This window comes from Delphinapterus leucas, chromosome 8 (assembly GCF_059928025.1).
Source record: "Delphinapterus leucas isolate spDelLeu-1000000601 "Yukka" chromosome 8, BTC_Dleu_Yukka2, whole genome shotgun sequence".
Taxonomy (NCBI): domain Eukaryota; kingdom Metazoa; phylum Chordata; class Mammalia; order Artiodactyla; family Monodontidae; genus Delphinapterus; species Delphinapterus leucas.
In genome coordinates, this window is record NC_143136.1 from 108,282,794 (window position 1) to 108,306,790 (window position 23,997).

The window sequence follows — 23,997 nt, forward strand, 5'->3', positions numbered from 1 at the left end:
AGTAGAGATTGGAGTGGTGCATCCACAGGCCAAGCAACACAAAGGACCGCCAAGAGCCACCAGAAGCTGGAAGAAGGGCACGGCGTGGATCCTCCCTGAGAGTGTTCAGAAGGAACCAACCCTGCCGACGTGTTGATTTCAGACTTCTAGTCATCAGAACTGTGAGAATAAACTTTTGTTGTTTTAAGCCATCAAACTTGGGGTAATTTGTTATAGCAGCCCTAGGGAACTAACAGAATGGGGATGCAATCGACAAATTCAGGAAGAGTTGGGAGGGGAGAGGAAAACTCTACAGGACAAAAGACCAAGTTTCTTCAACAGACAAACTGCAAGGAAAAAAGAAATGGAGGTAACATATATTAGAAGAGTCTTAGTAGACATATCGACCAATCGTAATGTGTGTACCTTATCAGAATACAGACTCAAATAAATAATATAACAAAACAAAATTTGTGACATTTGAGATCACTGGAAGTTTGAACAATGACTAAATATTTGATAACATTATGGGGTTATAACATTTTTTTAAAGTATGTATTTCAATAAACACATGCTGAAATATATACAAATATATACAAACAAAATGATGTGTTCCCTATGATTTGCTTCAAAATAATATGGTGGAAAGGCATACAGATAAAACATGAACTGATAAGTTAATAACTGAAGTTGAATGATGGGTATAAATTCAGATGTTCAAATTTGTATTATGTTTAAACCTTCCACAATAAAAAGTAAGAAATAAACAAAAAAGCAAGACCACTCAATCCCCCATTGCTCAGTACAAACAAGCCCTCCAAACCCCTAAAGAGATACACTACTATAAACCCACAGAGTGACCAAACTTAAAAAAGAGTGCCAAATAACAAGCGTCGATGATGATGAAGGCAAGGACCCCACTGCTGGTGAGAGTGTAAATGGGTACAAACACCTGGACAAACTGCTGGCGTTACCTGCTGGCGCTGAAAATGAGCACAGCCCACAGCCCAGCAAATCCCCTCCGAGGTACATAACAGCACTTCATTTATGGATGCATCAAAGGTGATGCACAAAGAGGTTCGGGGTAACATTATGGCCCTAAACTGGAAATAACCATTATGGCCCTAAACTGGAAATAACCCAAATATCCATGGTTAAACTATGGTATTCTCAGACAAGGGCATTTTATATAACCGTAAAAAAAGTTACAATTATATGCAGTAACATGGATCAATCTCCCAAAATCAAGTGAAAGAAGATGGACTCACACAAAAAATGTATATGATTCTATGGGAGCTCAAAAAGAGGCAAAACAAATCCATAGGGTAAAAAGAAAAACTGAAAAAAAAAAAAAAAAAAAAAAAAAGAAAAACTGGTTAGTAATCTTTGGGAGAAAGTGCTGGTAATGTCCTGTTTCTTAACCGATACAGCAGTTATACGTTTGTGCTGACTCATTACGCTGTACATACATTATCTGTGCAGTTTTCTATACTTCAGTGAAAGTGCTGAAAGAAAGAGAGACTGGAAGAAGTGGGGCTAGCAAACAGAGACAATGCCTTCATTTTCACTGCAAACAGGAGCAAAAAAATGGGGCAGAGAGTGGAGCAAAGTGGAAGAAACGATAACAAGTTTATACTTGTTTACGTGAAGGATCCACTAACAAGAAGAAACTGACGGAGGAGAGAGGCAGAAGAGCTGGAGCAGGTCTCACGGAGGTGAGACGGGCGGCAGTCGGGCGCTCTGGAGAGACGACCTGAGAGCTCAGCTCTGAGTGATGAGCCCGCCACTGAGAGATGGAGGCGGAGCTGGAGACAGGCAGGCAGGCAAGCCTGTGACAGCTAGCTTGCGAACTTCTCTTCTGTGTGTTTCCATTTTCTCAAGAACGTAGCAGAAAGAAAAAAGTAGGTGGGCACATTCATTAGCTACAAGTGAACGCGGGAGAGGAGGCGTGGAAGTCTGGAAAGGAGCAGAGGTACACGGGTGTCTGGAGGAATGGCCAAGGAAAGCAGACTGTGCTGGTCCGCTGGGAGATCCCTGGGGAGGTGTGTGAGGTTAAGGCGGACGAGGCAACACTCTGCTGCACACAGGCAAGCGGCACAACACAAATTAAGCAGAACGCTGGATTTTAACTCTGACTTTGACAAAGTGAAGAGGACGACAGGGAAGCTGAGGCTGCACGCAAGGAAATGACTGCAACGCACCACAGACTCTGAACCAGGGAGGGCAGACAAAGAGACCAGGAAAGGCAGTGAGGAAAGTGAAAGGGTGGTGAGGACCAATAGACTGAAGGCTCCCAGCTGGGTCTTGCTGGGAGTCGCTGCCAGGGACGTGGAAAGAGAGGCGGGCTGTGGGACCCTAGGGTACAGAAAAAGCTGCTGAACTTTTGTGCCGTGGAGTGCCAGCGCTCATGGGTGTGCCCTGCTGAGGGAGGGCGGATGCAGAGGATGCATTCAAGCAACTGAGAGGCCAGAGAGCTGGGAAATCATTTCTGTTTACATTAAAGTTGAAGACGGTATGACACAGCCAGACACTATGTACCTTCTGAAGGGCAAACACAGACCCCAAATCAAACCTGGATCTGTCCCACAAGGTAGCCACCAGCCACATGGGGCTACTAAGCACTTGAAAGGTGACAAGTGCAACTGATGAGCATGATTTTTAACAATATTTCATTTAAACTAATTTGAATTTAAAAACTGGTACTTGGTTCAGTTACTGGAAAACTTTTCAGTGGGTCTGGATTAACCTGGCTATGTGAAACTACTTTTTCAATTGCAAATTTTATGAAATCTAAATACAGACCAGGAAGCATGTCCACTGTTGAGAAGGGTGGGCCTGAAAGTGGCAGTGAGGCCCAAAGAGGACAGCCACCCCACCTCCAGGCCCAGTGACAGGATGGAATGGGGAGGGAGAGACAGCCACCACCCTGGGGAGAGTCGAGGAAGTCGAGACCCCGGAGAAGAGCCAGGTTCCAATTAAAGCAAGAAGCCATGCTCAGAGAAGAGGTCAGGCCACAGGGGACTGAGATGATGACGGACGATCTCAGAGGGCACAGCAGAAGGGACTTTGGAGGTGACGAAGCATGGGAGAAGGGGCAGATCTCATTTTGTCCAGTGCTGTGAAATTTCAAAATATTTTACCTTGGTGCCAGTTTGTATCCATTGCCATCTACTGTACCAAGCATTTCATGGTTCGTTAAAACAGGAAACTCCTACCCTTCGGCTTTGGTGATTTTCTATGAATTATTTTTAAGTCGTCCTCTTCTCTCCTCTGATCCGTCTTGCTGAAACCCCATCACTTGGAGGCAGGATCTCCTGAACTGGCTCTTTAAATTTTGGGTCTTTTCTCTCCTATTCTCTATCTCTTTGTCTTTTTGCTCTACTTTTGAGAGATTTCCTCAATTTTACTTTTCAAGTTTTCTACTGAGTTTTTGATTTCTGGACACATTCTTGTTCTCGGAATGTTCCTTTTGTGGAGCATGGCCTTCCTGTTTCATGGACGCAGTTTTCATATGTCCTTTGAAGATGGTACTGACAGTGTCTGTCTCTGTTCATGCGTTCTTATGTTTTGTTTTTAGTTTTATTCTCCTTGCCTAGCCTCTGCATCTTCCGAGCTGCTTTTTTCAGTGCGTTCGCTGTGGCTTCTATCTTGCATCGTTAGAAGAAGCCTCAGATACCTGACAGGCTTGGCTGCACGCTCATGAGGAGGAGTGGGGGGACTAAAAAGCCGGTTGGAAGCTCTGAGCTTGTGGCGGGGCTTGTTTACTTTAAGGGCGATCGGAGCCCTGTCCTTAGTGTCCTTAAACCCCTACTGTTGGTATCCTTAGCTCTTTCCCCTCGGGCTGGAACGGACCCTAGAAGCAGAGTACAGTCGCCTTCTCACTTTCTGTCAACAGAGTTAAATTCAGCTGCCAGGGTCGTGTCAGCCACGAGGGACAAGTCTCAGCACTCCACACAGGCTTGGTCCCCTAATCCGTTTTTGGTACAGCACCATGCCCTTCACTGTGCTGGCTAATCCAGGTGGATACCCCCAGTTCTTCCCGCTCCTGGTCCTTTTGAAGATTCACAATTTAAACAAGGATGGTTCTCAGCGCTCTTCTCTGCAGACTTAACGTTCACCTTTTTCACGGCTAAGGGAGCGAGTGAGCACTTGCCTATTTGCTTTCCAGCTTCAGAGACTTGTTGCTGTTGTGTCTTCTCCTATTCTCCCCATCTCTGTGTGTTTATAATCTTTTTTAAAAAAAATATTTATTTATTTACTTACCCACTTACTTATTTTTGGCCGTACTGTGTGGCTTGTGGGATCTTAGTTCCCCAACCAGGGATGGAACGTGCGCCCTTGGCAGTGAAAGCGTGGCGTCCTAACCACGGACCACCAGGAAATTCCCTACAGTCTTTTTAAAAAGCCTCTTTACTATAAGTTCTGTAGGGTTTTGAGAGGAAGAGAAATTTAGAAGTGCATATTCAATCTGCCATCTTAACTACAAGCTCTGCCTTGTGTTTTCATTAATATGGTTACTGTGTCATGGACTGACCTAGTATTAAGACAGAGACTCTGGTCTCTGTTATGGCAGAGCACATACCTTCCCACCCGTGACCCACCAACTCAGAAGCTTATATGACAACACAGAACACTACTTGCTACTAAATACGACCCTTAATACACTTGGGAGACTGCTTGCCCTGAGCAACAATTCATTTAGGACAATGAGGAAAAAATACACAGCACACATTACTGTGCCTAGCTAGACAAGCCTGAAGAGTTCACTTCAAGCTACTTTAGGGGTTCTAGGGTTAAACTCTCAGAACCAGAGAGAACTCCTCAAAGTACGTAATATGCAACACATGCTTACAAACTGACACCCAACTGACTCCTGGATTCTTACCATCCTGCAGTCTGAGCTTGGCAAGGCTCTACTGAATAACCCGGCGGTCAAGTTATTTGGGAGGAAACTGAGTTTGCTATCAGCACTGGATTACTGCCTACTGTTTACACCAATTACTTCCATCCAGAATTAGCAGTGTCCTTTGGCACTTCTGGATCTACTCACCCATCTGTGGCAGGTTTCTTCCGGAGTATACTTGGCCGTGGGGACGAGCCCTGGGCTGGAGCGTTGGTGCTCGCACTCTGGCTGTGAGTCTGCACCACAGTTGTTGCTGCTGGAGCAGCACTGAATGGGTTGCTAAGAGGGTTGGCTACAATTGTGGCTCCATCTGCCAACACCACTGCTGGAGGACAGGAAAGAGCAATGAAGAGAAGGAAACGGAAGTAACATCACTAAAATGTCACGTAAGACAAAAAACAACGATCAGACCACCACAATCAAGAGTATCCATGTTAGGACTGTCCAATTTCAAGAAGATGAGGGATACGGACAAAAGCAGATGGCAAATTGGGGAGGTTACAAAGTCTACTGATGCACGATTAAGAACGTCTTTTCTTTGCTCTACAATCATAATTACTAATAAGTGAGATAAGATACATAAAGTATATAGTATACTGCAAGAAATGTTCTGCTACAGTTTTTTGGTGAAATACCACCACCTCTCAATCCCTAATAATGGTACCAACATTCCAGTCTATCTTTACAGCTTTATAAACAACTCCAAAAAAAATCTTAGGGAATTTCCTGGGGGTCCAGTGCTTAGGACTCCGCACTTCCACTGCCAGGGCCCAGGTTCAATCCCTGGTCGGGGAACTAAGATCCCGCAAGCCACGCAGCACGACCAAAAGGTAAAAAAGAAAAAGAAAATCTTGAAATGGAATGAGAACACTAGTCTTATAAGGTGAATGTACTCCCTCAACTAAGAGCTCTTTTAGAACGCTTCTCCCCATGTGCAAGCGCACGTTAGGCTGTTTATGTACGTAGTTTCTAATGCTTACAAAGACCCTGACAGGTAAGTTCTAAGCAACTCATGTTACAAAGAGAAAATCAAGGCCTAGCGAGCTTACCTGAGACCACAAAGCCAGCAAGTGGCAGAACCATGATTCAAACCCTGTGTACCTTTTCCCTCCACACCAACTTCCATGTAAAAAATTAAAATTACCTGAAGTCTTTCCTTCAGGCTGAGGCTGCTGGGTCCCTATTGGTGCAGGCTGAAGTCCTTGGGTGCTGATTGGGGTTGCTGAGTGAATGCCCTGTGTGCCTATGGGGGCTGGCTGGATCCCTGGGGTCCCAATGGGAGCTGGCTGGATGCCCTGTGTACTGATGGGGGCTGGCTGGATCCCTTGGATATGTCGAGCGTGGGATGCATCCACTGTCATCAACTGCATGGGGTTCAGGTGGACTGTGGACGCCACCCCGACTCCAGTCTGAGCCGTGATGGCAGAGTTTGGAGCCTGAGCTGAAACTAAAAATGATGCAAAAAGTGACAAAAATGTTAGCTTTGATTGGCACAGTCCACATAAGGAGAAAGACACTCAAATCAAAACAATTTTTCCACTGTTCAAGATCTAAACTCTCAGTTTAAAAAAAAAAGTGCTACGTAAACTCTATACGTTGAGGCTTCCCCCCCACTACTTGCACCAATTTGATACGATCTCTGCAGATTGCTAGAAATAGCATTAAAATGAGAAAAAAGCAATCATTTATTAAAAGCCAAATGTGAGCCAGGCAACTATGTAAGTAATTAATATAAAACTTCTGAGATACATCCGTGCCTCCAGGTCAAGAATCTTTGCTTTAATTGATAGAACCACTATCACAGGCACTTCTGAAATACAGTAGTTGCGAATTTTAAATTCCAAAATATGCACTGAAGAGAGAAGTAACTTGTCCTTTTATCTATCAGGCAAACATATCATCTGTGTATATTAAAAACAAACAAACAGAACTGAAAACAAAAACATTCCCAGGAAGCGACAAAGAAAGAGGCGATTTCTCACTGTTTGTGGAAAGAAAAACAAACAAAAGACTTTTCTTCTCGGTCATCAAAACAATCTGGAAAAAGATATACGTATCCCCATGTTCACTGCAGCATTATTTAGAATAGCCAAGATATGGAAACAATCTGTGTCCATTAGTGGATGAATGGATAAAAAAGATATGGTATATGTATCCATACACACATAATGGAATATTACTCAGCCATTAAAAAAGAAAAACCCGAAATACTGCCATTTGTGACAACATGGATGGACCTAAAGGGTATTATGCTTAGTGAAATAAGTCACAAAGAGAATGACAAATACCATATGATCTCACTTATATATGGAATCAAAAATGCAGAAAACAAAAATAAACCAAGCTCTTGGATACAAAGAAGACTGCTGGGTGCCATAGGCAGGGGTGGAGAGTGGGCGAAATGGGTAAAGGTGGCCAAAAGGTACAAACTTCCACTTATAAGATAAATAAGTCATGGGGATGTAATGTACAGCATGACGACTATAGTTAGCAATACTGTACTGTATATTTGGGACTTGCTAAGAGAGTAGATCTTAAAAGTTCTCATCACAAGAAAAACAATCCTTAACTGGACGGTGACAGATGTTAACTAGACTTGTGGTGATTATTTTGCAATATATATAAACATTGAATCATTAGGCTGTACATGTGAAACTAATATATGTCAATTACACCTCAATTTTTAAAAAATAATCTGACTGAAAATGTTTTATAAACCATAGAGATAAAGGTTTAAATTATTATTATGCATAAGCAAAGTATAGTGAAAAGTTACTACGTGTAAATTTATAGTCATGGCTATACTGTAATTCTTCCTTTGTAAAACAGATACATACACAATTTCCAGAGCATTATAGCTTCTTCCTGAGAAGTGTATCTGTGCTATTTCTGTTAAATAACAGCTTTTGGCCACTTGCCTGCTGTTGAGCCTGCAGTCTGGTCGCCACTCCAAGCCTTTTTAAGATCCAATCTTATCTCACACTCTGTGCTCTCACTCGCACTGTGCTCCTGCCCAAACCACTCTCTTCCGACCACATACTCCAGCTAATACTTTATTCACAGACAGCAATGTGCTTTCCTCCAAACCCACTACGGCTCTGCCCTATACTTTCTGAAAGATGCTTTCCAAATGTCACTTCCTTCAGGAAATCACTCCTGACCTCCAACCCTACCTTCTCAAGTAGACATAACCTCTTGCCTCAGAAGCAGCATGGCTTTGCTCAAGCCCCTCTTTTAAGATTCAGCATATTATAATGTCTCTTCATGTCTAATCTTCCTACTAGACTCTAAGCTTGTTGAAAGCTGTTTAAAAGTCAACTTCAAAAATAGAGCCTAGCATAGGAGCCTTACACAGGACCTTACAAAAAAGTAGGGTTTCAATAAATATTCAATAGGATACTGTAAGCTGGTTACTAAGTCATTTTTTCATTTGTGTCCATCCATGTTTAGATTCACATGTCTGAGAAATAATATATTACCTATCATCTGCACCAACAATGACAGTTTGATCCTGGAAGAAATAAAGTATTGAACGTACTATTCATTTTTCTGTGTTAGTATCTATCAGGGCTACAGCAGTGATGAAAGAGGAATAATGTAGAGAAACAGATGACTGGCAGGATCCCCAACACTTCAGACAGTGCTCTTATGATGGATTTTTACAGTAAAGGTTTATATAGCATGATAGTGTCTGCATAGTTGATTCTAGGTCAAGAGAGACTCTGCATGCCCTTTTCAGCTGGCTAGCATTCAGAGAAATACACAGTGGTCATGAATGACCTTCTCCATAAAAGCAAAATGACTGCACTGTTATAGAAGTTCTGTTATAGAATCGTGTTATAGAATTCTGTTATAGAGTTCTGTTATAGAACTTCACTGTTATAGAATTCGAGGTAGTAGATGAAGGAGAGAACCTGAAGGTAAGTGCTGTTACTGATAAAGAGACTTAAGAATTTTCAGCAGTTAGTGTGACACACACACACACGTGAAATTTACTTCCTAATTGTCAACACGCTTCTGTGATACTTTTTGCATCCTACTTTTGGCAACAATCAATTAAACATTATTCTACTTTATAAGATTGTTAATAAAAAAACACTGTTATGAAGTTCCTTTAAAAAGAAAGTTTTGAAAAACAAACACCCCCCACCCGGCAAAAAAAAAAAAAACTCAAAACACACACATAGAGCAATGTAGAGATGGAGGAACCTATTTTCAAAGCTATTTAAACCTCAGTATTGGGACTTGCCTGGTGGCGCAGTGGTTAAGAATCTGCCAATGCAGGGGACATGGGTTCAAGCCCTGTTCCGGGAAGATCCTACATGCCGCGGAGCAACTAGGCCCGTGCGCCACAACTACTGAGTTTGCGCTCTAGAGCCCAAGAGCCACAACTACTGAAGCCCGAGCACCTAGAGCCTGTGCTCCACAACGAGAAGCTGCTGCAAGGAAAAGCCTGCGCAGCTCAATGTAAGAGTAGCCCCGCTCACCACAACTAGAGAAAGCCTGCACACAGCAACGAAGACCCAACACAGCCAAAAATAAATAAATAAATTTATATATATAATTAAAAAAACCCTCAGTGTTTGAAAGTTTTAGACTAGCACTGTCCTAATGAAAATATAAGTCATACACGCAATTTTAGATTTTCCAGTAGCCACATTAATAAACTAAAACGCAGGCCAGGGCTTCCCTGGTGGCGCAGTGACGACGCAGGGGACGCGTGTTCGTGCCCTGGTCCGGGAAGATCCCACAGGCCGCGGAGCGGCTGGACCCGTGAGCCATGGCCGCTGAGCCTGCGCGTCCGGAGCCTGTGCTCCACGACGGGAGAGGCCACAACAGTGAGAGGCCCGCGTACCACACACACACACAAAAAAACGCAGGCCGAGTTCATTTTAATGACATATCTTGTTTAACTCAATATATCCAAAGATTATCATTTCAAAATATAATCACTATAAAAGTTATTAATAACATACTTTACATTCTCTTTTCCATATTATGTCTTCAAAATTCAGGGTACATTTTACTCTTAAAACACATCTCAATTCAGAGACTAAATTTCAGAAATATTCGATTTGTATTTTGATCCCATAAAATCTACAATTTTGAAAAAAGTAGTTGCATATCACTAAGTTGCGCTAAACATATTTGAAATTTCTCTCATTTTAATTAAGTAAAACAAAAAATTCACTTCTTCATTTGTGCCGGATCCCCTTCAAATGCTCAATGGCCACATGTGGGCGCAGCTGCAGTCCTGGACGGCACAGCAGACAGGCAATGGCCACAATCTGACAACCTGGCTTTCTTATGCCTGAAGTGAGCTGAGGGTCTCACAGGAAAAGACTATACAAACCCTGAGGTTTAAGTAGCATTGTTTATTCTGGATTGGCAAAAAGAACACTATTTACCGGACTGGATAGTGAATTTTGAGCACAACTGGACGAACATTAAAAACACAACAAATATCCCACAAAACAACAGAAGCCCCGTAAGAGTACAGCTTTATTCGTTTTTAACTGCACTTCCATTTTAAGGGATAACAGAAACTGTTAACGTAATTATCCTCAGGGTGGGATAAAATCATGCTACTATCACTAATAAGTAACAACTTTTTAGATTTCAGGGATGGTGATTTACAACCTTAAAGCTTCAGATTTCAGCCTTATCTGAATCTGAAAATAAAAGCTAGAGTAATTAAATCCATACTAGAAATATTCACTGATCAATTTCTATCTCATTGCATGCAAAAATTAAAATGTTAAAAGTCATCTTAACAGTGGGGCTCATACCTGGATACTGTCGAATGGTGGACACAGAGCTGGTGATCGGGGTGTAGGTGTGAGCAGCCAGTGGGTACGCAGAAGGTGGGTACGTTGGCAGAAAGTACTGGAACTGAACAGGAACAGATGGTCTATAGATGGAACACAGAGAATATGAACCAAAATGGTTTTTCTTCTTTCCCTTCAAATGATCCTATCCCCTACAAACTCTTTTTACTTTTAACTGCCATACTAACGTTTCCTAAATTGCATCCCAAACAATTATATCAAAGGATACAGACCTAGAGAGAGTAATATTTTAACACGGATGGACCTAGAGATGATCATACTAAGTGAAGTAAGTCAGAGAGAGAAAGACAAATACCATATGATGTCACTTACAGGTGGAATTGAAAATATGACACAAATGAACTTATTTACAGAACAGAAACAGACTCACAGACATAGAAAACAAACTTGTGGTTACCAAAGCGGAAAGGGGCAGGAAGGGATAAATTAGGAGTCTGCGATTAGCAGACACAAACTACTACACATAGAATAGATAAACAACAAGATCCTACTGTATCGCATATATATATATAAAACTGAATCACTTTGATGTATACCAGAAACTAACAACAACATTGTAAATCAACTGTACTTCGGTAAAAAAAGAAAAGAAAAGAAAAAAACTAATAAGCATTTCTATACACCACAATAATCAAACAAGAATATTTAAAAATGATCCAATTCTGAAATTACTTCATGTGCACTCCACCAGGTTCTCACTGTGGGGTGGGAGAAGGGAGATACAAATACGGAATGGGGGAGGTAATGGAGCTAGACCGGAGCTACCAGAATGTACTTAGTTTTTAAAATGTTATATACTTCCTACCTCTCTGCCTGCTGAATGGGCCTAGAAGTAGTGACAATCCAGTAACAACAAACAGAGCTAACGGCTAGATCTTAGTTTCTAAATGATGCAAAGGAACCAGGGCTCCTTGGAGAAATGGCAGATTCCAGGGTTCAGAGGGACCAAGTTCACGAAGAGTTTCAAGTATCTTAATGTGGTGAGAAGTAAGGAAGGGCTAGAATGACCAGGACATAGCAAAACCCAGGAAACTAGTCTGAAGGGGCTCCCAAGGACGAACCTGGAGACAATCTGAGCCTCGAAATAGATGACAGTAATGGATTATAATTACGAATAAATAAAACCAAATCCACGAGCCCATGCAGATGTTCAAAAATAAAATACACAGAAAAATAAATAAACGGGGATAGATGAACTTTCTTTACATCAGAATGTCAACTGATAAATATCAACGAAATGATCGAACAAGTCGCTATCTTGCAACCATCATATTGCAACCATCAACTGATCCAGCCAGCAATCATCAATAGAAGCAAAACTACCGAGTGAAAGCTTATAAGGACACTTACAGTCTCAAGGTATTTCCACACAAATTAGTTATTTACAAAAAAGAAAAGTGCACCTTTACAGTAGAAAAATCTGGCATCACCTTCCTTAAGTAATTAATGTTGAGATAACTATTAATGGGACAAAGGGAGAGCATGAGCTCTCTGATGTAATAACAGTGAGAAGAACATATCACCTAATGGTATTCACTTCAAAAATGCACAGCCTGAATCTAACTCTGAGGAACAATCCGACAAGCCCCAATTGAAGAATAGTCTGCAAGAACAATGGCCTATCTATACTCTTCAAAAATTTCAATGTATGAAAGAGAATGGAAAGCTAAAGGACCGTTTCAGTTCCCCATACTGTGGTTAAGTAAGAACAGCTTTGTTCTCTAGAGATGAAAATGGAAATACTTAGGGGATAAGAGGTCATGATGCTGCCACCCTTACACTCACAATGGCTCAAAATAAATTAAAAAGAGAAGTACACAAGTCAAAAAAAAGATACTAGAACATTCATCAAAAGGAGAACGAATAAATACAGCACAGTTTCATAAAATTAAAGAAATTACACAATGTATTAGATTTTCAGGGGGAAAAACTGAAAATAAAGAAATACATGCCATATTCGTGGGACAACTGGTTTCACTGAAAAATCAAAACAATTCGTGACACGATGGGGCACATTCCCTCCTACCTATTGTCACTTCGGGTTTCCATAGCCACAGGATTTGGAGAGGCTCGATGTCCTGAAATGGGAATCAGGCTACTCCTCTCTGCAGGGTAATCGGGTTGGATCCGAGGAGAAGTATGTGTGATTTGCTGAGGCACCACCTTAGCTACAAAAAGTATAATCCAATTACATTACTGCTCATATGCTTTCACTGGCATGCCAAAACATTCTTGGCCAGCAACAATCTTAAGAATGCAAACAGTAATAAGAAGCCTGGATTTTTAGTTTTAACGAAAATAAAAAATGAAAAGATGAGTACCTATGGTTCAACTGAATTATTTCAATCCAATAATCCACTGATATATTTACACTGCTATCTGTCAAAGCAGGGTTCAACATTAATACTTTCGGCAACTACATCCTTTCCCCCTGACCTGGTTTCTTGGAGACCTTTTCTTTAAAAGGAGAAAACTTAAAAAAAAAAAAAAAAATCAACAAAAATTTGAATACAGAAATGGCAAACACCTTAGATTCTTTTCAGGGGCCCATAACTAATTAGTGATAATGTAGCTAATAAGTAATGAGAAGGTCATTTTAATTTCCAAGTCTTAGATTCCTCATCTATGAGGAGGCCATCTCTAGAAAATCACTTAATTTCTAAAGTCTTTTGAGTTTCCTGTGACTTTGCATAATATTTTATGGCAAAATCAAAATGATCATACAGTTTTCAAATTTAATTCTATCTGTAAAGACCCAAGTCATACCAATGGCAGGCACGCAAACACTAGAGACTGGGATGATGCCATCACGTTACCCAAGGTGCAGCACACTGAACACCAAAGGTAAGCAGCAACCCCCCCGGGCCCAGATATTTTCTGAGGGAGGCAGCTGGAGAAGTTTCTGCAGGATGATGGGTGAGATGCCCAGTCTGACCAGCGAGGATGGCCTCTGCTGGCTAATGCAGAGAGGAGCTGGCATGATGTATTTTCCATCAGTAGTCAGTCGAGAGGGTGCTGAGGGAAAAGTGAGTAAGCCTGTGTTTTCACTGTGCCCATAAAAGGTAGGAGAAAATTATGCTTCCAATAAAAAAGCAGCTGTGTCTGGCACAGTAGCTAACATCAGATGGTAACCACACACACACACATGAATCATACCTTTACTTTTTCCTAATTAAAAGGGCCATACAGCCTCAATTATTTAGAAAAAAAAAAAACCTTCAGGAAAAACATAATGCAGAAATCGTAAGTTGGGGCTATTTTCAAAGATAGTCCCTGTTTTCTGTAGGCTGGCATCATCTGATTCTTTTTATAGTTCTGAGACCACTGTCATGTGTGGAGAAAATGAGGGTGGCATTCTATTGGAAATGGGCATTCACTGCAGGTGAAAACCCTATGCTTGGGGTTATCAGGCTCTTCCCCTGATCCAACACATTCCTATTAATAACAATGGCTGAATTCAATATCTAATCTCACCTGGAGAAAGCAAGTGACACTTAGAAAAAGCCACTTAGGTGATTTTAATATAGCTCTTATGCCCTCAACTTGAAAATCAATGCTCTAGGGTTAATATCAGTTTTCCCTTCTCAACTGAGGCCCTTCTGTACAGGGATCCCATCATGATGTAACAAATACCTGAGTTACTACGCAAGAAGAAAACAAAACTAGAGCATAAACCTGACGGAGCTTCGACAAAAGCGATCACACTAAGTAGCAGAGTTTAAATCTGTTTGGACACTTCTGTCAAATGATTTTCAGACCTAGAATTTAGTAAATGGTAAAAGTTCAAAGATAAGTGAGCTGGGGAGTTAGAGAGCACAGCAATACAGTAACTTAGGACAGGTAAGAAGTTGGTAGCTTTAGCCAAATGAGTGAACATTATTTGTCTCCTGCTACTTTCAGTGAGTTTACTTGCACAGTGTTTACTCTTAGGAAGACACGGTGACATTAACAAGAACTGATCTCTAAATAATTCTCCACAGAGAGGGTTCAAGACACAACCAGACAGCCCCCTAGGGGACGCTGCCCCTCTTTACTGGTCTGATTTTCTTCATAGCTACACATTCCCTAGTGAGACTCTCGACTATAAAAATGAAAAGAAGGGGCTTGGCTCTGACTTGACAGCGCTGCAGATAACTGATGACACTGTTAGCTATAGCCAGAAAACAGCCTGAAATGACAACATGGAACAATCAACGATCTTTTTCAACGAAAGTGCTGTAATGCTGAACCTCTAACCCCACTGCCAGACTTCACAGAAGTGAGATTAAATTCAGAGGGTGTGACAGAAGTTTGGTTTCCCCAGTGCCAAGCTGGAGGGAGCAGTAACGTGAGAAAGACCACAGTTATTTTCTCTGCTAAAAGCCGTCTGTGGGGCTGAGTACCAATTTAAGGGCTGGAATGGCTCAGTTATTTAAAAGAGGAGCAAGGGTTTCCTGGGTCCTACCGTTACTCTGGAAAAGTACCTTCAAAGTTTGCTAGGAGGGCTGTGGAAGCTGCAGCCTGTCACACATGCAAAGGAAGGAAGCAGGGAGGGAGGGACCACCCCAGTGCTGGGACACAGCAGGTAGGGGAGACACTTCTGTGTCTGGTCACCAGATTTCTGACCGTCGAGTATGTCAGTGCGTCCTCGCACAAAAGGCAGCCTTACTTCTAAAAGTACAGCAGATTAAAAATATGGCAGCTGTCCCACATCTCTGGGAGTGAAGGAGAGTAAGATGGCACACTCACTGTTACAGAACCAAGGCACAGGTAACACTAGAAACTAAAACCTGTCACTTGTGGGTTAAAGGAGTGTTCTGCCTCATAGGCCACAGCCTCTGCTTTGGAAGCTGTGACAGTAAGCTATCAACTCTGACGATAGGCATCGACAACTTGCCGGCCAAACCTTGCTGATGCCTGTTTTGGCCCGTGAGCTAACAATGGGTTCACACTTTTAAACGGCAGGGGGAGGGAAAAAATCAAAAGAAGACTATTTTGTGACACCTGAAAATGACATGAAATTCAAATTTCTGTGTCCATAAAAAAATCTAACTGAAACACAGCCACACCCATTTGTTTACATATTGTCCACAGCTAGGTAGTTGCACACACCCATGAGGCCTGCAGAACCTAAAGCATTTACGATCCGGCTCTATGGAAAAAGCTTGCCAATCCCTGCTGTTGATCCCTAAAGTTTGGCTGCCAGAAATTTTTCAAAGATGTTTTAATACTGTAAATATACACATATTTAAAAGGGGAATAAGCAAAGCCTGGAAGGAATTTTAGGATGGTCATGAAGTACCTTGGGTGGCACCCAGATAAGAACCTCGGGGAAGTGACTTGAGGTTAGCATTCTTCCCACTGTTGCATCACCCAGAGATTGCTTTTCCTGAACAATCTGTCAGTGTACAAGGTCTCTTCACTCCAGATCTTTGCTTCTTTCTTGCTTTTCCTGTTGTTCTTGTCAAACTTTTATCAGTAAAGTTAACTTACTTTTTAAAAAGGTAAACATAGAAAAGGTAAAGGTTGATGAATAAGTCAAAAGTGGAGTTAAAGTAGTTTACTTTGAGCTCTCAGAGACGGTTATCTTCTTTTTTCTCCCCCTACCATCAAAATGCCAAATCTGTATACGAAATAATACTCAAAGTTAAAGTCGGTGTTGCTTTGAAAATTAACAATTAAAAAAAAAAATCAACACTAGCCAGCTATATGAAGACCTGGTCAGCGGGGCTGAAAACTCCTTGTAAGCTTCCGTCTGCAGGCTGCACACCACTTACCAACCGGGATGTTTGAGGTGGTCACTGCCGTAGCATGGGATGAATGTGAGGGCATTGTCATGGTAACAATTGTACTCGTGGGAGCTTGTGTGTGTGACACCGATCCTGGACAGGAGAAAAAGGGAAATTCTTCAACAACGGCCTCTCTGCACACATTACAGATTCTCAAAAACCCAAGAAAAGCTCTTGGGAAAAAGAAAGAGAATTTTTCTAACCTAATTCTTGTTCTCTGCCTGAAGCTGAGAAATAAAGAATGAACCCACGCCTTATGCCTCCTTCCTCCCTGGCAGGAAGAGCAGGGCTGCCGACTTACCAGCCGTGGTTGCGGAAGGAATGGTGTTGGTTGCCAAAATAGGTGCTACCGTTGCTGCAGCCACTGGTGTGCCAGTACTGAAGATCGTTTTCTGTGTGTGTGGGGGGGGGGGGGAACACCCCACAACACAATTAGAAACAGGAACATCTCCCACCCAATCCCGTTTAAACGCAATCACTGCCTTCGATATTGCCAGGCTTTTAGCAAGTTTTGCACAATTCTGGTTTTAACCCACAGAGTATACAGATGGCTCTTCATCTCTGGTTTTACCTGAGCCATGGTATGGAGCTGCTGTTTTGGCGTCCCTAGCGCAGGGTGAGATGGCAGTGTGATTCTTGTTGTCACATCCCGTGACTGGGCAGGACGCTGAATACTAATTGCTGCAGACGGTGGATGCTGGAGAGACAGAGTTGGCCGACTGGGAAGACAGAAAAGACATCACGATCTATGACTTGTCTCCAGACGCGATGCAGGCAGCCAAGGCCACTTACTGTCTCGTGCTGGATCACAGTCAGAGTTTTATTTTTCACAGGTCTGTGAAGTCCACAGGTGAACCAATGAAGTTAACTGCCCATCGAGTTTCTCTCCTGAAACTGCCATAAGCCTCATTCTAAAAGGTATCAACATGTACCATGAACCAAATAAATTAATCCTCAGTCATACTGAGTATCCTCGATATAATTAATCAACACTCTCTGACCATCTCGAGTAAGCATTACTATAACGAACACGTTTCACTCTGTGGACAAATCTGAAGATACACACTAAGGTTCTAACTGTTGAGGTAACATTACAGAAAACCTTGATTAACGGAAGCTTAACCTGTGACCTTGAAGCACTGACTTCCTTCCCCCAGTTTTATATCATCCCTTACCAAAAGATAAAGTTATAGTTATGACTGCCTCATAATTGAATGGGATATCAACATAGACAGCATGTCAAATTAACTGGCAAGCATGCTACTGAAATTGCAAAAATGGTAAGAAAACTTGACAGTATATCAAAGTTGACATCTCAAACAGAGGGGAGAGAATGGGCTATTTAATAAATGACGCTAGGAAGACTACATAGCCATTTGGAAAAAATCAAACGAGATCCATACTTCACACAGTACACCAGGATAAATATGAAAATGATGGAAGGTTTAATGGAAAATAAGAAAGTACATGAAGAAAAGATAGAATTCTTTAATAGCCCTGGAGTGGCGGAGAGCCTTCTAACAATTAAAAGCTCTAAAAATCCAAAAGCTATAAAAAAAATCAAGAAATTTGACTCTGTAAACCAATAAGCAAGCCTCCTAACACAGTAAAACACACTACAAGCAAAGTAAAAAGACTCATAGGTGAAAGTGTAATCTTAATATATGAAGAGCTCCTAGAAATCCATGAGAAAAATAACAGCCCAATAGAAAAACAGGCCAAGGATATGAATAGTCAGTTTGCTAAAAAGAAAACACAAATGGCCCCTTAACAAAGGGAAAAGGCTAAGTCTTAATCAGAGAAAGAGAAATGTAATTTAAAAGACACTGATATATCATTGTTCACCTATCAGATTGGCAAAAATCCAAAAAATTGACAGGGTACTCTGTTGTTCAAGCTGTAAGGGAACAGGCACTTTTAAATATTCTGGAGGGAGTATAAACTGGTAGAAACCCTATGGAAGGCAATAAGACATAGGTATCAAAATTACAATCACATATACCCTCTGATCACTTTTGGGAATTTATCCTATAGATATTCTTGCACACAGGCATAATGACAAGGGTATAAAGTTATTCACTGCAATATTATTTATGATAGTAAAGTAAAGAAAAGAACCTCAAATCCACATACACGATGGGTCATCATACTGCTGCTAAAAGAACAATGAAACTCCACGTACTGAAATGGAAAGCTTTCAACATACGTTGTTATATGAAAAAACCCAAAGAGGAACATATAAATCTTGAGACTGACACACTGCCGGCTGCAGTAAGAGGGCAGCTTAGGAATCTATGAATTAAACGATTTGGGGGGGTAAAAAGGATAAAAGTTAAGAATTACATGTGAATTCGACTGTATTTAAGAAACACTGGAAGGATACCCCGAAAGCTATAAACATGTTACTTTACAAAGGCAAAGGGAAAGGAACACAGGAGCTTGGTAGACGTGCGACAGAGGAGTGATACTCCCTACTGAATACCTTTTTATGTTTTTGTATTTTGGAACCATGTGATTATAAATTAGGAAGAAGAAAACATGAAAAGTTGAGCCGTAAGGGTGAAATGTGATTGGGACCTCACGTATCCAAACTATGGTTTCATCATAGGGATCCTCTCTCAAAATGCTTTAAGATCAGAGCTGGTGGGATATTAGTGCATAAAACTTACAAACTGAATAAAGGATGGCTTTCTCCCTGTAGAAAGAGAACTAAATGGCATATTATTCAAGTTCAAAGGAAAGCTGAAAGCCTGGTCATAGGTGCAACTATGACACCTGGTGGAACTCACTGAGGAGAAAGCCTACTATTGAAGACTGGATTTTTAATAGTTGATGACTTAGGTCACCAGAGTACAGTGAAAGCTGCCCACTCCCAGCATTTACAATGAAATGCATTCAGAGAGATGTGTACACATAACTAAAATAATCACAAATTTTAGGATGGAGGAATCTAACTATGGGAACAATTCTGAAGATACCTGTAACAAAGAAGAATGCCAACAGAATCACCCGGAAAGGATCTCCTAAATTCAAACTTAAACGTGCTCATATTTTAAGAGGTCCAGCTCATACAAAACTATACCCCCCAAAGAGTACTTCTATTAAGTATTTAGATATGTGAAGTGTTTCTGAAAGCATAGACTATACTAGTCTTTGATTTTCATTTACTCTAATGAAAAATAACAAGTGCTAACACATAAAAAGTGTTAATGACCATTACATGTCAGGCATGTATTAAGTGCTTTATATATTAGTATTAATATATACATATTTACACATTAATATGTATATATTAACTTCCATATCAAGGAAGGTAATATTACCGCCATTTTCTAGGTGAGGAAATTGAGACATTTACTCTTTCACCTAGCACTCCCACTTCCAGGAATACACCTTGAAGGCACACCATCACAAACATGCAACATATGCCAAAATGCCCATCAGTACATCCATTAGCTAGGAAGTCAGACATTAGGAATTTATCACAGTTATAGATAATTTAAGTAGAAAAACCATCCGATCATTAGGGTTTTTGTCTGTTTAATTCCCTAGTGTATTTCCAGTGCCTAGAGCAGTGACTGGCACAGACGAGGCACACAATAATATTTGTTACAGGAGTGAAAACATAGCTATATGCTAAAAATATACCTGACACAATTCAATATCCATTTTTTAGTAAAAACAATACACTGGAAAAGATAGATAATTCAACAACATGGTTTAAAAAAAAATCTAACCCTAGTTTTCACTGTATACACATTTATACCTTTTGAATTTCATCATACCATCTGAATATATTAATTTTTTGAAGGTACTATAAAGTTAACATGAATAACACAGTCTATTTTATGTTGGGCTGTTGTGTCTCTTTGTACCTCAGGCAATATATTCAATTACCAAGAAGTAAAGTGTCTTCATTTTACTGAAGAGGGGACTAAGGATCAGGGAAGTTAAAGACACTTGCCTAATGACACACAGCTAGTAAATGACAGAGCTAGTGGTTAAAGTTACGTCCTAGGCACTACTCTGCATGTAAGTGTTATTTTCTTCAGAGCTCTGTTCTGGGCCCTCTTCTCGTTATATTTATTCCCGCTGGGTAGACTCAGATACCTAGAGCATTAACTGTAGCTCACATTAATGACTTCTCAAGCACAGACATCTCTTCAACTGCCTGTTGCCACAGATACACTCAGTATCACAAAACTTAACCTTCTCTTTGAAATCTGCTTTCGGGGCTTCCCCGGCGGCGCAGTGGTTAAGAATCCACCTGCCAATGCAGGGGACACAGGTTCGATCCTTGGTCCGGGAAGATCCCACATGCCACGGAGCAACTGCGCCCATGCACCACAACTACTGAGCCTGCGCTCTAGAGCCCGCGTGCGGCAACTACTGAGCCCACGTGCCGCAACTACTGAACCCACGTGCCTCGAGCCCGTGCTCTGCAACAACAGAAGCCACCGCAACGAGAAGCCCGCGCACTGCAACCAAGAGTAGCCCCCACTCGCTGCAACTAGAGAAAAGCCCACGCCCAGCGACGAAGACCCAATGCAGCCAAAAATAAATAAATAAATAAATCAATCTGCTTTCTTTCCCTTGTTTCCTCTTCATTTACTTGGTCAAGCAAGGAAGAAACCAAGGAGGCATCTCAGACTGCTTCCAACTGGTAGACAAGTCTTCCGGATGGTGTCTAGTTCCCGACAGCTCTGCTCTCCATGCCCTATCCCTTCTTCGGTCCGGTGAATCACTTCTTGTTCATACTGCCGAAGGCTCTTTCCCCGGCACCCACGTAATCGATGGCAAGAATCAAGAAAGGCCACTGGGACACTGCATGCTCCTGGCAAGACTCTCATGCCACTGCCCTCCCCAACTTTCATAGCTTCACCAGCACAATATGCTTGGGGGTCGTGAGGACAAATACCTTGATGTCTTCATCCCTGACTGTGTCACTCACAAGAAGCATCAGAGACCATCCCTCGTTGACCAGATTCTCTCCCTGTATGGCTCTGCTGGCTTCACTTCTCCAACACCCAACCTTTCTACTATGCCCTGTGGACTCACAGTCCATCTTTGGCAAAATCTCCTGTACCCTCAGCCTCTTCTGTGAATATACCCACTATCTTCCTGCCCTAATGAATCTTGGTTCCCCCTTGAGAACACTGCTTCCCTCGACAGCCCTCTCAACTGGGAGCCATTTTCTCTCATAAACCTCCTCCCCATCTACATTGCCCTCCTAAATCATCTCCTCCCGAACTCTTCTGTGGACTCCAGAAGCTTTCTCAACATCTCCACTTGGGTGCTCAGAAGTCAGCACAACCTTAAAAGTGCCCCAAACCGGAGTCTGGAATTCCTCCCCAAACCGACTTCTCCCATTCTTCCCCATCTCAAGTTTAGGCAACTCCACTCTCCCAGCTGCACAGCCAACCAGCGCGGGCATAAGCCCGACTGTCCTCATTCTCTGATAACCCCGTACGTGCTTCCTCAGAAATCCCCTCCGCTGCCTTCAAAGCTCTACTCAGAATCTAACCGCATCTTTCCACCTCCAATGACCATCTCTCCTGGACTCCTGCCATGCTCTTCGAAACATCCTGCTTCCAACTTTGCCTCCCCGCAGCCAACTCTCTCCAGCAACCAGGCTGATGCAGCTACTTCAGATCATGGCACTGCTCTGTTCCAAACCCTGCTAAGGCTTCCAATTGCCCCTCAGCACAGGCCAAATCCTCAGAGTGGTTCCTAAGGCTCGGCATGACCTGGGGACCTTGCTACCTCCCAAAATCATCTCTGGCCACTCTCCTACCATTAGCCTCTTGCTGCCCCTTTATGCGGTAAACATACTCCTGTCTCAGGGCCTTTGCACTTACTGTTCCCACTGCCTAGAACACTCTTATCCCAGACAACCATATGGCTCATTTCACATCTTTCCATTTTCTGTTCAACTGCATTCTTATCAACAAAGCCCTTCCTGATCACCTTACATGACAAAGTAAGCTCCCCGTACTGCCTACCCTGTCACTCCAAATCCCACTCGCCCAGATTTTTCCCCAAAGCGTTCTCTGCCACCTAAAAAACTATATATTTTTTTATGGTATGTCTCCAGCCACAGTTTCTACAAACAGAAACTCTACGAGGGCAAGAATTTCTTTTTATTTGTTCACTGCTTTATCCTCAGTGTCTAGAACACAACATAGCTCATTAAAAAGAAGAAAAAAGCACTCAATAAATATTTGTTGAGTTGAATGAAGAAAGGAAAAGAAAAGGGGAGAGAAGAAGGGAGGATGACAGGATGGCTGATCTTCAAACCCCCAAATATACCTAAGTGCAGAATCAGTGGCATGGGCTGCTGTTGTAGTAATGACTGGAGACTGAGCTCTGGTGGCCGACACAGTTGCTACCACAGCAGGAGGGATGGTATTAGAGGTGGTCACAGGTGGACGAGACTACCAAGAGAAGAGAAAAACATATTTCATTGAAAGCAAAAGCAAAATACAGTATGCCCAAAACACGGCAAGTATAATTTGAAAACTGGGCCTCGAAATAAGGGTGTTTATGTCCAAATGAAAATAAATTCTCACCATTATGATTACCGAGTTCTCTTTTCAGATAGGTTGTTAGAAGGCCAAGAGCCAGAATTATCCCAAAAAATCCAATGCTGGTTGGAGAGTACACAAGCCCCTCCTTTTCCAATATGACCAGACTCAAAATTCTGTCCTACGATTAGTACAGACTGGAATCTAGCCCTTCAGCTCTAGTTCCCACAGAGCTGTCGCTGGTCCTGGAGCAGACACTTTTCATGACGACACAACCTAGGGCTTTCCACAGAGGGCCTACTCAGAACTGGATGCTGGCTCTCATGCCATCTGAGGGCAAAAAAGGCAAACACGTGGTGATAGCATTCTTTACCAGCGGAAGGTGCAGGGTGCCCAGATGCTTTCTAGATGTTTCCATATGGATATGCTTCCCTTACCCCTACATCTGTGTGTAAAATCTTCACCTGACTAACGAGTTCCACACTGGGCTTCACCCGCTTGCCCACTGTCAGATTCTCCAGTCATCTGAGCTCTCCTGAGTAGTCCTTCTGTCCTGCTCCTGCCACGTGCAGGTTAACTCAGCAAACTCTGCCCATTCTTGATCTGTTTCTCACCTGCAGACCTCGTCCCCATGGCGCTGCTCTCACAGCCTGTCCTCTCACACTAGGACTGCTGTGCTGTCTTCCTCACTACTGAGCTCTTGACCTTGGTTCTCCTCTTTCTCCAACCCTTCCTACCATTATACTCCTGGGGCCCTAATCAGTCTCCAAATGTGTTTTATTACCAGCAAGGTCTTTTATTTTGTTTAATGTGAAAGCTCTAGGCTAGACATATCTTACCCCGCGTCCCAGTCAGCACTCTTCTGTAGTATCTTAAACCCAGCTATTTCATACATGCTACCAGTCTGGCCCCAAAGGCACTGAACTTCTACCTTCTGTACGCAATTCAGCTAGATAAATCTCTCAAAGATATTT

The 23,997-nt window shown here is 42.1% G+C and overlaps 1 protein-coding gene across 10 annotated transcripts in view; it reads right to left on the reverse strand.

Moving 5' to 3' along the window:
* Window positions 1-23,997, reverse strand: part of SAP130 (Sin3A associated protein 130) — a 75,458-nt gene that overhangs the window by 38,036 nt on the left and 13,425 nt on the right. For 8 of the 10 annotated variants that reach the window (XM_022590532.3, XM_089916932.1, XM_089916933.1 and 5 more), the window contains 8 exons: window positions 22,809-22,933; window positions 17,071-17,218; window positions 16,801-16,891; window positions 16,488-16,592; window positions 12,758-12,899; window positions 10,672-10,793; window positions 6,027-6,329; window positions 5,030-5,207 (listed from right to left, as the gene is read on the reverse strand). In XM_022590532.3, the coding sequence (XP_022446240.1) occupies window positions 5,030-5,207; window positions 6,027-6,329; window positions 10,672-10,793; window positions 12,758-12,899; window positions 16,488-16,592; window positions 16,801-16,891; window positions 17,071-17,218; window positions 22,809-22,933 (1,214 nt within the window). The remainder of the gene's footprint in view (window positions 1-5,029; window positions 5,208-6,026; window positions 6,330-10,671; window positions 10,794-12,757; window positions 12,900-16,487; window positions 16,593-16,800; window positions 16,892-17,070; window positions 17,219-22,808; window positions 22,934-23,997) is intronic. The other 2 variants (XM_089916934.1, XM_089916930.1) reach the window with 1 other exon arrangement.